The sequence below is a fragment of the Camelus ferus genome, chromosome 19 (genome assembly GCF_009834535.1).
Source record: "Camelus ferus isolate YT-003-E chromosome 19, BCGSAC_Cfer_1.0, whole genome shotgun sequence".
Lineage (NCBI taxonomy): Eukaryota > Metazoa > Chordata > Mammalia > Artiodactyla > Camelidae > Camelus > Camelus ferus.
In genome coordinates this window covers 32,562,933-32,580,379 of record NC_045714.1, presented here as the reverse complement: position 1 = coordinate 32,580,379, position 17,447 = coordinate 32,562,933, and the positions used below count along the sequence as shown (strand labels likewise).

Below are 17,447 nucleotides of genomic sequence, written 5' to 3'. Positions count from 1 at the left end.
GGGCTTAAACTACAAGACTAATACCCTCCTTTCTGGCAATGATCTGTCAAGAGACACAGAAATGACAGTTCAGGGACACTCTCTTGGAAGACTGAGCTGTCACTAGGAAGGACTTCCTAATACTGGCCCCACTTGCCTCCCACTCTAGTGGGGCCTGGGAGGGAAGGAGTGGACGGAAGGACAGTGTGCACCTTGCCCAAGATGCAAAGCCACTAGGCCTTTGCTGGCCTAGGGAGCAGAGCTGCCTGGAAGAAGCAGCTTTAACTTTGATCTCCTGCAGGGGCAAAAAAGAACTTAAAATTTTTTTTAGAAGAAAATATTGGTGGGGAGAATATTCCATCTATTGAATAGAAAAAAATATTGGGCAAGGAGAAAATTCCATGGGGATGCTTGCTTTTTAGTGTGTGCAGGAAGAGTGGGGAGGGGAAGGGAGCAGGTTGGTTTGTGAACTTGGACTTTCAGGCAAATCTGCTGTTAATTCTGAGGCGGCTGACCACCTATTTGCTCAGCAACATCTGAGACATTGGCCCCACAAAACAAGGATGCCTCAGCCTTCAGTTACTGCTGCTTCTCAAAATTCTGCCTCAAAAATGGGACCTTGCCTAAGAAACCGTCACCGTTGTAGCCAGACGTCACTGTCTGACTCCAGGTCCTCACTTGGGGGTCGGGGTGGGGCTGCAGCATGTCCAGGCCCCTGCAGGGGCTGCTGGGCTGTGCTGTCGCTTTTGGCCATGGCGCCTGTTTGAGTGTCCTGTCAGATCAGGAGGATCTATGGAAACTGGTTGTGCTCTCATTTGGGCATCTGTCTGTGGTTAGGGTCAGGGTCAGGGTCAGGGAGGGATTGTAGCTTCTGATTTATATAAAAAAGAATTGCAGCATGCTTCAATCAATGGAAAATATGCCTTATTCAAAGGAGATGTGATTGCAAAAACATCCCCCAATTCTGGGCTCACCTTTTTACAGATATTCTGACTTCTGGGATGGTTCTTCCCACATGAACAGGAATGCTCCTTGAATATACTTGTCCAGTATTAAGTTAAAAAAAAAAAAGTTAAGTACACACAGTTGATTCTTGAACATGGGTTTGAACTGTGCAGGTCCACTTACATGCAGATTTTTTTTTTTTAGTAAATACATTCTACACGATCCAAAGTTGGTTCAGTCCAGGGATGTGGAACTGGATATGGAGGGCTAACTGTAAAGTTGTGCAGATTGTGCAAGGAGTCAGCACCCCTAACCCCTCCGTCATTCAAGGGTCAACTGTATATACACACACACATACCTACATACACTCATATATACATACACACCTGTATTTGCTTGCGTATGCATAAATGATCTCTGGGAGGATACACAAGGAACAAATAGTGGGTACTCAGCAGGTGAAAAGCTTGGCTGTTGGAGGTCAAAGATGCAAGGAAGACTTAACTGTGATTTGAGAGCCATGTGAAGGTAGTACCTTTTTAAAAACTTAAGGAATATTCAGCCACAGCAACCAAGTCGGGGAGCACTGTGGGCACAGGTAACTGGAAGCAACTAAGGAAGATCAGGAGGGGAAAGGGAAACGAGCCAGGCAAACCAGGAACCTGGGGAGAGCCCCTACATCTCAAGGAGGCTCTGCCGAGTTTGTTTCCACTGGGACAATAGAGCCCCAGTGGCCAGCATGATGTCACCTAGTAGCAGCAGCTCCCATGACTCCAGGCCTGCTGCCCACCAGGCTCTGGACATGGTGGCCAATCCCCGCAAGAGCCAGTGAGGACACTGTTACTGTAATCCCTGGGGGGCAAATAAGGAAACAGGCTTTGAGAGGCTAACCTGCAGGAAGGCACATGGCTGGTGAGTGGCAAGGCAGGGTTCAAATCAGTCTCGGCACCTTTTCTGCCCAGAGCTCTGGGGATGCTGCCCTGTGTGCATAATTCCCAGAAAGCCTCAGAAGAATAATTACAAATGGTTCAGAGTAGCTTAGCAGAGTGGGAACAGGCCATGAAAATGACAAGCTTTGGAGTGGAGCTGTGGAAAGAACAGGGCCCAAGGTCATTCCTCTGATGGACCTGAAGGGCTAGGCACTGGAGAAAGGATCTATTTGTCAGCATTTGGTATGTGGCAATGGTGTGAGGTCCCCTGAACGCCTCAGCCCAGACTTCCTCATGGGCTCCCTGTCCCAATCTGGCCATTACTGTCTTGTCCTGTTCCTTGGCTAGGGACCTTCCTACTCGGGATAGGCCTAACCAAATCACTACAGCAAAGAAAAGTGGCATATGACAACTAGTGTCTTATGCCTGCTTAACCAGGAATCAAGTCAGGCTGGTTTTGTTCCCTGTTCCTAAAGCCAGCTGAATTCAGCTGCACCCCTATTAACACCGAGATAATGTCTCAGTCATCCATGGAGTCCAGTTGGGGCTGAGTTCTGCTCCACTAACCACAGCACACAAGCAACACCATTCTGAGCTGCTTAAGACATATTAAGACCAAGTTAAAAAATCACCATGTCACCAGCCAGCAGCCAAAAGGCAGATCAGAGTCCTCACGTGTCTACAGATTAACAAAAGGTCAACAACTCATAGAGACAGATTCAGCCAGGGCAGCCCCCACTGGTCTCACTGTGGGGTGAGGTGTGAATGATCAAAGAGTATTAAGAGATCCTTAACTTATTAAAAAAAAAATCCAGATGGAGATTTAACCTTGTCTTTTCACACAAAACTGTGGTTTTAATCAGAATTAAAGGGAGACAAATTAAACCCCGGCCATTCTGTTACAGCAGTGCAGCCCAGGGAAGTCCTGGAGGGAGCCCCAGATGTGGGGAGCAAACACATCTGCACTGTGTTGCTGAGGTGTGAGAACTGCAGTTGACACTGGCCATGCTGCAGCAGGACACCAAGCCAAGAAAAGGAAGACGACTACAGGCAGAGTGAACACGCTTAGCCCCACCTCCGTGAAAGAGCTGTATTTTTAAAAGCCGTCCACATTCACAAATGTTGAGGTCATGGGGTAAAGCAGACCCACGATGGTGCCTAGTGGAGAGTGCGTAGCATTCTCAAGCTCTCCTCTAACGGCTGGGCTTTGCGCCACTGGCCCAGTGCTATGCACCAACCACCTCAGCTTGCCTTTGGCTGTGACACAGTGAGGTGAATTAATTGGCCTCCCTACAAATACGGACACACACGGATGGAAAAAGGCTGCAACTGAAAGGCTATATAATCCTACAAAAGCTGTGAGATGAAATAATTTGTAGTATAGAATACAAAAATTCCTCCTTTGTAGGGAAAAAATTCTTTTTCCTATTGGAACTCCATAACAAAGATTTGTCCCAAAGCCACTATGTGAAAATGGTGAGTGCTGGCTATTACTGAGACTAGTCCAGAAGCAAGCCCACTTCTGACATTGCCAGTGACAACACCTCACTGTGAGCTGGGCGCTCTGCAGCATTCAGCTCTATTGTGCTACAACTAGAGGACGCAGAAACAGAGGACGAAAGTAGGAGCGTACAAACAGTTCTTTTCAGGGGTGCCAAACAGGCTAAGGCTTTCATATAAAAATATTCCACACCTCCCTTGCCCTGTTTAAAGCAGCAGTCCAGTTGGCATACCACAAATAGGTCACACATAGGAAACAGCCAATTCTGACCAACTGGATCTGTAACTTTCCAAACTGGACTCTGCCCAGCACTTTTCTAGGCTAATGGGAATTTTCCTCCTCATCTGATCCCAGCCACCTGAGCCAAAGACAGGTTCCCTCTCCCGTTCTAAAATGGCAGAGGCTGGATTCCAAAAGAATTCCTGGAGACATGCCATGAACACAGTAGCAAAGCTTCCTTCACTCTCTCCGAATCATGCAGGCTGTATTTCCAAGGAGAAACTGCCCCCACTCACACCTGTGGGATGGAGCAGAGGCAAAGAAAGCTGTCAACAAGGAGTCCACCCCTATGATGGAAAGAGGTGGAGAGCAGGGCTGTGGAAAAGAACTTCCTACCTGACCCAACGCTGCTTCACATAGTTAACTTATACACTATTCACGAATCCTAATGGACTCTGAGTCATTTCTAGAAAAGTTGGACAGAAAGAGCCAAAGAGCAGCATGCATTTCTCTCCCATCAAGACACTTCAACTAGTTACCCCAAGTGTGAATGCTGAGGCACAAACCAACGGCAAACAGCCCCGCAGGAGCTTCCTGAAACCACGGTTTCAAGTGGATCCCCACCTTTGGAATAACAGGGATCAATCTTATTTGGGAAGATTTAAATCATTAAAAAGTTAACAACAGGCATTTTCTCAAGTAGAAAGAGAGCAAGAGAGGGAAGAGAACAGAGGGAAGGACAGAGAGGCAAGGAGTTCAGCATCCTCCTCTCAGCTCACCAGGGCCAGGAGGACTGGCCATTATCAGAAAGATGCTCCTCTTCGGAGCCGTGTGAGGCGCTCGCAGCAGCTCCCTACTCAGGCAGTGGGCTGAGACCGGCAGCTAGGCTGGAACCACACTGTGTACATGGGGATGTGGGCAGCACCCTTGGGTCCCCGGGTCACGCAGGGACAGCATGGGCTCAGAGGCCCACCCCCTGCTGTGGCTCCTGATAGCAGCTTGGCTGTGCCTCACTGGTGAGCGGGAGGGGGAAGTAAGAGGAAATGGCTTCTGACCAGACCTTTCCAAGTGCATCTAATGTTTTTAGCTTAGATCATCTGATAAGTAAGTCTTGTGAACTCGAGGGAGAACTGGTGGCAAGGGACACTGCTGCTCTGTTGTAACCAAAGCCCTTGGGTTTCAAGACAACCTTATCAAAGGAACTTAACGTGAAAAGCCTTGTTGGCACTGCCTCCGGCACTGGAACCGGCTGGGTGTGGGCTGAGGTAACCACTGTTTTCACTTGGCTCAGGGGCTGCCCGGAGGGTCTGCTGCTGCCCAGGCACACGGTCTGTCCTGTCACAGGGTGGTGGCTTTAAAGACCTGCCCTCCGTTCCCTCCTCTAACACTTGTGTTTATCTTCCTTTCTGGTTGATAAAGATTCACCTTAACGTGGAGATAAGTGTCTGGGAGACAGAGAGTAATGGAGTTAGCAAGAGACCCTCGTGAAGTTTCCTGAACCAAACCCGAAGGCTCATCCACTCCTCTTCTCATGGGGTAGTGTCAGAGTACTTTGGTTGTCACAAGACCCAGAAGTCTGGGTTCCCAGCTTAGCTGGCCCAAGAGTTCTTCATGTGACAAAGGAAGTGGCAACTGGTGCCCCAGGTAGCGCAGCCAGCACAGAGACTGCTTCTGTTCTTCCCGGCTCCAGGCAGACGTTGGATCCTGCAACAGTTTGATCCTTGTGGTGAGCTATACAATGTTTTCTGCCCCGGGGAGGGGCCCCTGTGGGGGTCCACGGTCCTGCTTACTATGCAACTGGGCCTAGCTGCAGAACCGGCATGTTGCATAGGGGACACACTTTGCGAACCTCCAGCCACTTAATAAGGCACCTGCAGAACAAGACACCACAGGAAGGAAGATGTCAGTCTCATGGCACCCCTGGCCACGTGTCTCACGTGAACACATCTGTTGCCCAGAGCTGGGGACTGGGTGACCAGCCCGGTCCAGAAGAGTTCTCCCACCAGGCGGAAAGCACATTTCACCCTCTGGAGGAACCAGAGACTCCAGTCTTCCAAAAGGTGATACAATGAAGCCACAGACAGCATGCTACACCCTCAGTCACCCATGACTTCTTAAACAATGAAGTACACTGAGGACTAGTGGGGATGAGGATAAATTAAGTTTTCTAACAGAAATACAAAACACATACAATTGCAAGAGAAGGGGGAATATTAAATATGTCTGTAGGAATGGGGAGGAGATGGTTCCACACTACTATTTACATTCAGACTTAACTTATTTTGTTTTAAAACAACTATGGTTTTGCTTAAAGTAAGTTTTTAGGAATGGAAACTCTCATTGGAAAGTTCTGGTTAAATAGCTCTTTATAGCTTGGGCTCCAAGGAGGTGTAGGCTTGTCTGGCTCTTTGCCTGAAGTCCTGCCTCGGTGGTCATATTGTACCACCCGGTGCCTTCCTAATGTCACTGTCATTCACACACACACACACACACACACACACACGCACACACACACACACACGCATGCACGCCCCACCCTGCAGGGTGCCTTTGGCTTTTTGCATTATAAGCCAATCATGAAGCCACCAAGCTTGTCGGGCACCGCCCCAAGCCCACAAATGAGTTGGTCAACATGCCTCAAACTCAGGTGCCCTTAAATAATTCCACATTAATACTCACTTTCTGTGGAAGGCATGCTTACATGGACAAATCCCCAACTCATCTCGAGGCTTGAAGTCTTCTAGACACACTGCACAGAGCTGAAAAACAAATTCACAGATGAGACAAAGTATCTGAGAAGTGCTCTCCCAGGCCAAAGTAAAGTGCAGGCCCCTGAGGGCCAGCTATCTGAAGGGACTTACAATGTCCCACAACTCTTTAAGTGAAAGAAACAGGCTCGAATGGGCGAGGTCTTCTGAAGAAGAGTCTTCTGTTCTTCCTGTCACATGTCTTCAAGATAGAGGGCAGATGGGAGAAGACAGAAAGCAAGAGACAGGTTCCTTTACTTTGGTGCCATCAGAAGAGTCTGACAGGTTTATTCTCACCAGATACACTGACCACAATGTAATTTTCTGTGCTGTGCCAAGGGGCTGACTATCTGCAGGGAATGTTCTGCCTGCTTAGCAGCACGGCCCTTGAAGGGACCACTCACACCCTGGGACAGGCCCTGGGGATCTCCTTTCTCTGGCTTTTATAATGTATAAACTATAAACCAGGGCAAAGCCTGCAGTAACATGCTTTATGTAGTTCCTTGGGCCCCTTACTTTGGCACTGTCCTTCTGTCAGTGTCTGTCTTTGTCATATAAAAAGTTATGCAAGAGTCACTGAATTGAAACTTACAAAAATGAGAAGATGGGGCCAGGATTGCTCTGATAGGTGGCTAGGCTCCACTGCTTGGAAAGAAGCCTTCTTCACATCCAGAGGCTAGGTTCTAACCACTACTTCTTAGACACTTACCAGTGCCCAGGGGCACCAGTATCAGCCCATTTACTCTCTTTACAGAGAGGGAGACTGAAACTCAGAGCCATAACCATGTTGCCTGAGGCTGGGGCCCCCGGTTCTGGTGCACTTCTGTCCGCCCAAAGTTTGAACTCCTCCCTGCGTGCTTCCCTGTCCATCTCCAGGGGTGCTGGTTCAACCATCACCATTTCTTGTGCAGACTGCTGACCTGCCTCCCTGTCACCTGTTTCTTAACCTATAACATGTAACCCAGTATTCTTAGGCTAAGTGACAGGACATGTGGGTCCTTGGGGCCCCATGGCCAGTGCTGGGAATGCTGGTCTTCCCAACACCCTTCTCCAGGGAGGAGGAGAACGGACAACTGTCTTATCAGATCTGGCATTACTGCTGATACTGCAGGAGAGCAGGGAGGAAGGCAGGACAGACGGCTGGCCTTGGCTCAGACACCCACTAGCTGTGTCACTTCAGCCATCGTGATGCCTCTCAAGCTCTGCCCCTTCATCTGTAAAGTGAGGATGCTACCTGCCACCATCCCCTGCCTGGGACTGTCACCATCCCCTGCCTGGGACTGTCACCACCTAGGCACCACCAATACCAGCTGTTTTTATTCATGTTTAAATTTAGTGATGGGAGCACTATTTTCAAGCCCATTTTTAAATAAATGCAGTACTTCATTTATTATTTTTTTTAATGGAGGTACTGGGGACTGAACCCAGGACCTCGTGCATGCTAAGCATGTGCTCTACCACTGAGCAACATCCACTCCCCCAAGCCCATTTTTGTTTTCTGGAGGAAGGCTGTGAACAAGTTGTGGATAAAGATGAGAAACTAGCAGTTCCAGCCTTTGGATGACCTTCCTGGGCCTCAGCTTCCCATCTGTAAAGGGGGAATGATGTTCCGCCTCCTAGACTGTATGAACAGGTCCTCAAGCTTTAAACACCCAGCTTCTCTCCCAGCACAGCCTTCTGAAATATTTATCAACAACTTACCTCATGTAAATTCAGTTCTTTTACTTTCTCTTTTAATATAACCTGTAAGACAAAAAGTACGCTTTTATGCCCACTTACATCTATAATTTAAAAAGTTTCTCATTATACTCACAAATATTTTTCTTTTGTGTATATAGCTTATTTTCCCTCATATTCAGTATTGGAGAGAATCTCTTTTACAGTTTGAGACAGAACATTTTAGCAACATTCTTTTAACTTGAGCAATGATGCAATATTCTCCTGAAAAGCAATTTTAAAATCTCTTTGAGAATATATTAAATTTTGGGAAAAGACATTGACACATGCCTATCTGGAGTTAAGTGCTAATATGGGTGGAAAATAAATGAGATTGCTTGCCTTATGATTTAGTAAAACAGTATTGGCTTGTGGGATTGACTGATAACTTATAAAAGATTAAAAAGTAAGTCAATTGTTATTTTGGAAGTTTTGCTTATTATTATATATCATGATCCTCAGAAAATTTTGTTATGTAAAATGGGCTTAAAGTTCATCCAGGTGCTGTCCCCAATCTGACTTTGTGGTGACTGGCTGTCAGTTAAAAGGAATATAAAATGACAAGAAGGCAGATTACTATTTAAAAAGAATATTTCTAAGAATAAACTTAGTTTACTAGAGTTATATTTCATTTTAAAGTGAAAAAACAGGCAAGTGAAATTTGGGGAAAATTTCTAAATCTTGAGTATCTGAACCAAAAATCGTTTTGAGGACAAGTCATATTTCCAGAAATAGCAACCAGAAGCTACCATCCAGCTAAGCAGGGATGTACTAAATTTCCAATTCAGTGTGTGTGTGTATGTATGTATGTATGTATGTATACACATATACACATACACTTTTTTTCTCATTCAGTATATTTTAAAGACCACTTTTGCCATCTGTCTTGTGACTTAATTATTTCTATCAGTCAATCTCACCTTTTAAATGACCACCATGGCCAATTTTAATCTCTAGTTAGCTTACATTCAAATATCTTGCAGGTTGTCAAGACGATGATAGAACTGAGACAAAAGGATTCATTCATTTAGAAAACTAAAACATTCATTTCTTTACATGAATCCCACATAAGACCCATGGGGAAGAATGGACATCTAAGGAGCTCACCAACGAGTTCAGATTTCAGAGACACGCAAAAGATGGACAAAAAGATACGTGATCCTAAAATGATTACATGGTTCTGTAACATCAGCGTCAGCAAGATTAAAGACCCAAATGAACTGAAGCTTGCCCTCCCAACCCCTTCCCCCACAAACTGCTATGGACAACAAAAGTAGTTTTATGCTTAGGGTCAAAAGAAAATTAAGGAACACTTAGGCCCACTGTTTGGTGTCAGTGGTAAAATATTAACAGATAACACATGTAACAAATTTTACTGGCTTTCAAGAACAGCTAAATTATTACCTTAAGTAACAAATCAGCAAAGGGATAGTACAAAGGGCTGGGGGTTAACAGGAATGATCCAAGTATTAGGACTTCTAATGGTGTGATGTGAGCTAACATTTAAAATACAAAGGGGAGGATGTAAGATCACTGTAATGTAGCTGGTTACCTCTGAGGAACTAGTATGTCTTCTAATAAAGAAGGAGGTAAAAAATTCATTTAACTGGGGAGGAGGGTATAGCTCAGTGGTAGTGTGCATGCTTAGCATGTACAAGGATCTGGGTTCAATCCCCAGGACCTCCATTAACTAAATACATAAATATATCTAATTACCTACCCCCACTAAAAAAAACAACAACAAAAATTCATTTAATGGAATCTCTGAACTCCATTTAGGGTAACAGTAACAGTAAGGATTTTAAGCTACAGCATTTCCTTTTAGCAAAATGTTGGCCAAAGTTCCCTGTTAAATTACTTTATCATCTGAACTTTCTATAACTTCAAGTAATACTTAAGAAGGAAAAGAATACTTGAAGTGAAGTTGATCTATTTTGTAATGCAAACTGGCAAGCAAAATACTAAAATGAACACAAGTAAATCCAATCCCAGTTTAAAATATGAATGGAACTCCAAATTCTCATTTTAGGTAAGAAACATGATCAAAGCCAATCTTAAGTAAATCTTGCTCACCTGTTTGTAGGCATAAAATTCTTTGTGTGCTTGATGTCTTAGCCTAAAAGACAGAAATGAGCAATGCAATATTGAGATTTCCAATATAACAATTTGAAAAAAAATTTAATTGCTGATTTTTGGTATTAATTTTTATCATTTATGGTTTTAAATCCAGAATCTTTATTCTAGAATACACCCAAATGACATATCTGTTACATGTTATAAGAAAGTGAACAGTGAACTATAAAATGTTATCCAAATATATAAGTTCAAGTAAAACCTTGTTAAAACAAAAGATCAAATATTTTAATGAATAAGTCTCAATTCTTTTTTTAGTGATGACAGCCTACATATTCCAATATTTATCACATTTTTCTTAATTAAAGAATTGAAGTATAACATATACCTAATAATGTACATAAGCCTTAAGAATATAGATATTAAAAATAATTTTATCTATGTATACATACACAACAGTGCAACTGTCACCCAGATCAATACATAGAACATTTCTAGCATCCCTCAAATGACGCTTCCCAATCAATGTCCATTCCAAACACTATCCTACTTTTTATCGTTGTAGATTAACTATGCTTATTTTTGAACTACATAAATGGATCATTTCGGTATATACTCTTTTGGCTTCCTTCAGTCAACAATTACTTGTGGAATTCATCCAGGTTGTTGGGGTAATTATCTTGTTGACTGACATATATTGTTTCTTTGTATGAATGAACATAAAGCTATTTATTTATCCATTCTACTGTTGACAAATATTTAGGTTACTTCCAGTTTTGGGCTATTATGACTAAAACTGTTATACAAATTCTTCTACATGTCTTTCAGTGGACATATAGACTCACTGCTGTCGAGCATATGCTCAGGAGTAGAACTGCTAGTTCAAAGCACTTGTACCAATTTCTACTCCTATAGGCAATGCATGAAAGCTCTAGTTGTTCCACATCTTTGCCACTGCTTGGTAGGGTCAGTTTAAAATTTTTTAGCCAATCTGGTGGGTGTTCAGTGGTATCCCATTTTGGTTTTAATTTTGCATTTCCCAAATAATGTTTAGGGCCCTTTCATATGTTTATTGCCCATTTGAGTATCTTCTTTTATGAAATGCCTGTTTTAAGTCTGTTGTCCATTTAAAAAAATGAGTTGGCTATCTTTTTTCTTATTGATTGTAGGAGTTCTTTAAACATTTTAGATCCAAGTTCTATGTTGGGTCTATGTATTGCAACTATCTTTTCCTACTCTATTGCTTGCCTTTTCATTCTCTTAATGTTATCTTTTGATGAACTGAAGCTATTAAGTCAAACTGGTCAACTCTTCCCAATATCAGTTCTTTTTGTGTGCAGTTAAAGCAATCTGCCTACTCCAAGATCATGAAGATACTCTTTTGTGTGTGTTGTGAAAATAATGTTATTTTACATGTCATATTTAGGTCTATGATCCATTTGAAATTAGTCTTTATATACGATGAGAGGCAGGGGTCAAGATTCTTTTTATCTACATGCAGACTTTCATTTGATTCATTTATTGAAAAGACCCACCTTTCCCCATTGTGTTGCAATGGCACATCTGTTGTAAGTCAGACCCAGTATGTGGTTGTATTTCTAGAGTTTCTATTCTGTTCCATTGGTTTATTTTCCCATCCTTGTGTACAGGGTTGAACAGTGTCTCCTCAAAAATTCATGTCAAACTGCTACCTCCGAATGAAATCTTATTTAGAAACAGAGTCTTTGCAGGCTACTTATTAGTTAAAATGAGGTCATATTAGGATTAGGGTAGACCCCAAATCCAGTATTACTGTTGTCCTTAGAACAAGAGGAGAGGACACGTGGAGACACAGGGAAGAAGGCCAGGTGAAGACAGAGGCGGAGACTGAAGGGATGCAGCTACAAGCCAAAGAGGATCAAAGATTGCTGATAACCACCAGGACCTAAGAAGAGGCAAGGAAGGGTCCTCCCCTAGACAGCCTTTGGAGGTAGCATGGTCCTGCCAACACCTTAATTTTGAACTTTCAGCCTTAAATTTCTGTTGTTTTAAGCCATCTGGCTTGTGGTACTGTGTTACAAAAGCTCTGGGAAACTAACGCACTTTGTGTCCATACCATGCCGGTTTTTAAAATAAATGTTTATTTTGAAATAATCTTTGATTTAGGCAAGTTGCAAAAAATATCAGAGTTCACATACTTCTCTCTCTGGTTTTCCAACACTCACATTTTACACAACCATAGTACAATGATCAAAACCAGGAAGTTTACACTGATATTTTGATATCAATATTTATACAATATTAACTAAACATTTTATTCAAATTTCACTAGTTTTTTTCACTAATGTCCTTTTCCTGTTTTGTGATCCAATCCAAGATCCCACTTTGCATCTATTTATGGCTCCTTAGCTTCCTCCAATTTGTAGTAGTTCCTTGTTTTTCCTTGTTTTTCAAGATTTTTATCACTTGGTTATGGCAGTGTCCACCGGGTCTCTCTACAGTAAAGTTACTATTTTCCCCTTTGTAACTGATCAATATCTTGGGGAAGAGATGTTGAATCAATGCAAATGTCCTATTTTTTCTCAAGCTTTTGCTCACTGATTTTAGCATCCATCTTGCCTACAACTATAGTGTTTGCCTGGTGGTGGTTTTGTAGTTACCTAAATCCTTGTACATTTATTAACTGGAGTTCCTCTGTAAGGAAGAGATGTCCCTTCTTCCTCATTCATTTATATCAGCATGGACTCATGGATATTTGTTTTAGTCTATGGTTATAATTCAATATTATCATTTATTTTGTTGTTCAAATTGATTTAGGCTTTTAGGTGCTCCTTTAGGTTGAGTCTTGTGTCCCTTCAACATGCCCTCATTCTTTTCCATGCATTTCCTTGCTTACTGGCACCAAAAGATGTTACAGGCTTATTTGTATTTTCCTTGCTCTACTTGTGGAATTAACCGTTTCTTCCAAAGAGCCTTGGTTCTTTTTATTGGAGAATAATATTTAGAAACCAAGACCTGGGTGCTAAGTGAATAGTACTGGAGCTTTGTAACAAGTCTTGGGGTCCAGCAGTGTTAAATCTGTAAGCTTTGTTCTTCTTAACTATCTTAGCCATTCTTGGTCCTCTGCATTTCCATATAAATTTCATGAGCTTGTCAATTTCCAGAAAACATGTTAGGGTTTTGATCATGATTGTGTTTAATGTAGAGATCAGTTGGGGGAAGAACTGACATCTTTGCAAGAATGAGTTTCCAACCCATGAACACATCATACTCTATTTACCAGAGCTTCCTTCTCTGCACACGTTCCTACGTAGAACACATATATCCTTCAAATTTATTCCTAGATATTTGGAAAGTTTTGATCTACTATAAATGGTGTTTAAAAAATTTAAATTTTCTAAATCTTTGTTGCTACTACATAGAAAAAACCCTCAATTTCTGTATATTGATCCTTTATCTAGTGACTTGCTAAGTTCACTTACTAAATGTAAATATTTCATCTGCAGAATCTTTTGGATTTTTAATATATACATTTTGTCTGCAAGTAGTAACAGTCTAAGCTCTGCCTATTTAATCTTAACATATTTTGCTTCTTTATTCTTTATTTCACTTCTTTTCCTTTCTTCTTTTTTCCTGCACTGGCTAGGGCCTCCAGTACAATGTGAAGTAAAAGTGGTGATAGTGAATGTCCTTACCAATATGTTACTATAAAGTATGATGTTACTATTAAGTATGATGTTTTTTGTAGATATCCTTGATTCAAATAAACAAAATTCCCTTGTATCCTAGTTTTAGATTAAAAAAATCATGAATATACATTAATTTTTATCAAATGCTTTTTTCATCCCCCCCCCCTTTTTTTTTTACTGTTAATGTGGTATATTGTACTGATTTTTGAATATTAAAACAACTTTCATTCCTGAACAAATCCCACTTGGTTGTGATGTACTACCCTTCTGTACATCTCTAAACTTGATTTACTAATATTTTGCTCATGAGAGAGATTAGTCTATATCTATAATTTCCTTTCTTGTAATGTTCTTGCCAAGCTTTGGAATCAAAATTATCTGGCCTCATATGAGTTGAGAAGTATTTCTTCTACTTCTGTTCTCTGGAAAAGTCATATAAGAGTAGTATTTTTTCCTTAAATGTTTGAAGGAATTCACTGGTGAAGCTACCTGGCTTGCAGTTTCTTTGTAGGAATGCTTTAATAAATAACACAATTTCTTACTAGATATATAATTATTAATGTTTCTATTTTTTCCTGAGTCAGATTTTTAAAAAGTTACTCTTCTTTATTGTATCACATAACATACAATTAGCCATCTTACAGTGTATAATTCAGTGGTATTTCATGTATCACAATGTTGTGCAACCACCAGTTCTCTTTAGTTTCAAAACTTTTTCATCAGAAAACATCTGAGGGCATGGGGTGTATAGTTCAGTGGTAAAGCGCATGCTTAGCACGCACGAGGTCCCGGGTTTAATTCCCTATACCTCCATTAAAAAAAAAAGCTCCTCAGAAAACATCTGGTACTCATTAAGTAGTTGCTCCCCATTCCCCCATCTCTGGCAATCTCTAATCTCCTTTCTGTCTCTCTGGATTTGCATATTATAGATATATTACATAAAAGAAACTGTACAATACGTGACCCCTTTCTCTCTTTTCATTTAGCATGTTTTCAAGGCTGTTCCTACTTGTAGTATGTATCAATACTTCCCTCCTTTTTATGGCTGACATTTCACTGTATGTATATGCCACAATTTGTTGGTCCATTCATTTGTTGATGAGCATCTGGGTTGTTTATACCTTTTGGCCATTATGAATAATGCTATAAGCACTGTGTACAAACTTCCGTGTGGACATCTCTCTTCATCTGTCTTGGGGATACACCTAAGTGAAATCTCTGGGTCATGTGGTAATTCTGTGTTTAACTTTGGAAGGAACTGCTGAACTCTTCCATAGCAGCTGTACTGTTTTACATTCCCACCAGCAATGTATGAGGGTTCCTAGTCCTCCACATTCTTGCTAACACTTAAAACTTTGCATATTTTTAAATACGGCACCCTAGCAGTTGTGAAGTGGTATCTTACTGTAGTTTTAATTTGCATTTCCTTAATGACCAATGCTGCTGAACATCTTTTCATGTGCTTGTTTGCCATCTGTATATTTTCTTTGCAGAAATGGCTATTTAAGTCCTTTATCTGTTTTTAAATTCAGTTGTCTTTTTGTTGTTGAGTTGTAAGAGTTTTATACACACACACACACACATATACATATATTCTGGATATTAAAACCCTTATCAGATATATGTGATTTGCAAATATTTCTCTCCCATTCTGTAGGTTGTTTTTTAACTTTCTTGATAATATTCTTTGATACACAAATATTTTTAATTTTTATAAGTTCAATTAATCTATTTTTTCTTTTGTTGCTTGTGCTTTTGGTGTCAAATCTAAGAATCCACTGTAATTCGAGGTCATGAAAATTTCCTCCTGTTTTTCCTCCAAGAGTTTTATAGTTTTAGCTCTTACATTTAGGTCGCTGATCTATTTTTTGAGTTAATTTTTATGTAGGATATGAGATAGCGGTTGAACTTCATTCTTTTACAGGTATCATTCAGTTGTTTCACCTTTGAAGAGACTACTCTCTCCCCACTAAATGGTTTGGCACCCTGATCAAAAATCAATAGGCCACAGATGTTTGGGTTTATTTCTGGACTCTCAATTCTACTTCAGTGTCTATTCCTATGCCAGTACCATACGTTTTAATTACTGTAGCTTTGAAGTAAGTTTTGAAATTGCAAAGTGTGAGTCTTCTACTATGTTTTTCCTTTTCAGTACTGCTTTGGCTATTTGGGGCCCCTTGCGGTTCTAAATGAATTGAGGATCAGTTTTTCCATTTCTGCATAAAAGGTTATTGTAATTTTGATAGCCTTTGCATTCAATCTGTAGGTTGCTTTGAGGAGTATTGGCATCTTAATAATATTAAGTCTTCTAATCCATGAACATAGGATGTCTTTCCATTTATTTAGGTCTTCTTTATTTTAGCAGTATTTTGTAGTTTTTCAGTGTACAAGTCTTTCATTTGCTTGGTTAAATTTATTTCTAGGAATTTTATTCTTTCGGATGCTATTCCAAATGTTTCATTTATTTCCTTTTCAGATTGTCCCTTGCTGGAGTACAGAAATACAACTGATTTTTCTTTTTTTTTTTTTGGTGTTGATTTTGTATTCTCAAAGTTATTTTGTTTACGAGTTGTAGATTTTTTTTTTTTTTTTGGTGTGGATTCTATGGGATTGTCTATATATAGAATCATGTCATCTGCAAAAAGAAATAGTTTTACTTCTTTTTTTCCAATTGGATGCCCTGTATTTCTTTCTTGCCTAACTGCTCTGGCTAAAACTTCTAGTACAAAGATGAATAGCAGTGGTGAAAACGGGTATCTTTGTCTTGTTCCGGAACTTATAGGAAAAGCTTTCAGTTTTTCACCATTGAGTACGATATTAATTGTGGTTTTTTCATAAATTCTATTTCTTATGTCAGTTTTAATGTGATATATTTTTTCTAGAAAAATGTCTAATTCAACTAAAACTTCAAGTTTATTGGTATAAAGTTGTTTATGATATCCTTTGCACTCTTTTTAATGTTTGTAGAATTTGTAGTAATGCCCCCCCTTTCATTTCTGATATTACTAAATTTATGTTTTCTCTTCTTTTTCTGGACATCTTCCTAGAAATTCATCAATTTTGTTAATCTTTTAAGAATCAGCTTTTGATTTCAATAATTTTATTATAAATTTATTTTCTATTTCATTGATTTTTGTGCTTAGCTTTTTAATTTTCTTCCTTCTATTTTCTTTTGGATTTAATTGACTTTTTCTAGTTTCATAAAAGGAAAATTCATATGAATGGTGTTCAGTCTTTCTTGTCTAATATATGATTTCAAAACTATAAATTTCTCCTAATTAGCCCAAATTTATTAATCATGTAATTCAAATCTTCCATATCCTTACTTTTTTTTTGTATTCTTGTTTTACTGAGAGAAGTGTAGAGTACACTTTCATATAAATGCATAAAATTAACTTCATTAGAGTTCATTAAAATGAGGCCATATTTGTAAATTTATTTTGCTTATTTGACTCTTTCAGTGGGATCTATATATTTTCACAAAGCATCATTACTTCCAGTCACAGGACTGGTCAATCTGTGTTCACCTTTTTCTTCAACCCATGGCTCAAAAATTAATCTCTTCTAGAAATTCCTACTTAAATTAATGTCACCCTTCTGATTATTCCTTTACTCTAAGTCCACTAATTATCTAATATTTCAAATTGCACCATTTTATTTTGCATTTGTT

The 17,447-nt window shown here is 40.3% G+C and overlaps 1 protein-coding gene across 1 annotated transcript in view; it reads right to left on the bottom strand.

The window, feature by feature from the left end:
- Positions 1–339: 339 nt before the first annotated feature.
- The window catches only part of RNF24 (ring finger protein 24), a 57,894-nt gene continuing 40,786 nt past the window's right edge, over positions 340–17,447 (bottom strand). The window contains exons 3-6 of the mRNA XM_032461890.1: positions 10,110–10,152; positions 8,022–8,063; positions 6,253–6,332; positions 340–5,444 (exon numbers count right to left, since the gene is read on the bottom strand). Coding sequence (XP_032317781.1) covers positions 5,363–5,444; positions 6,253–6,332; positions 8,022–8,063; positions 10,110–10,152 — 247 coding nt within the window. The 3' untranslated portion in view covers positions 340–5,362. The remainder of the gene's footprint in view (positions 5,445–6,252; positions 6,333–8,021; positions 8,064–10,109; positions 10,153–17,447) is intronic.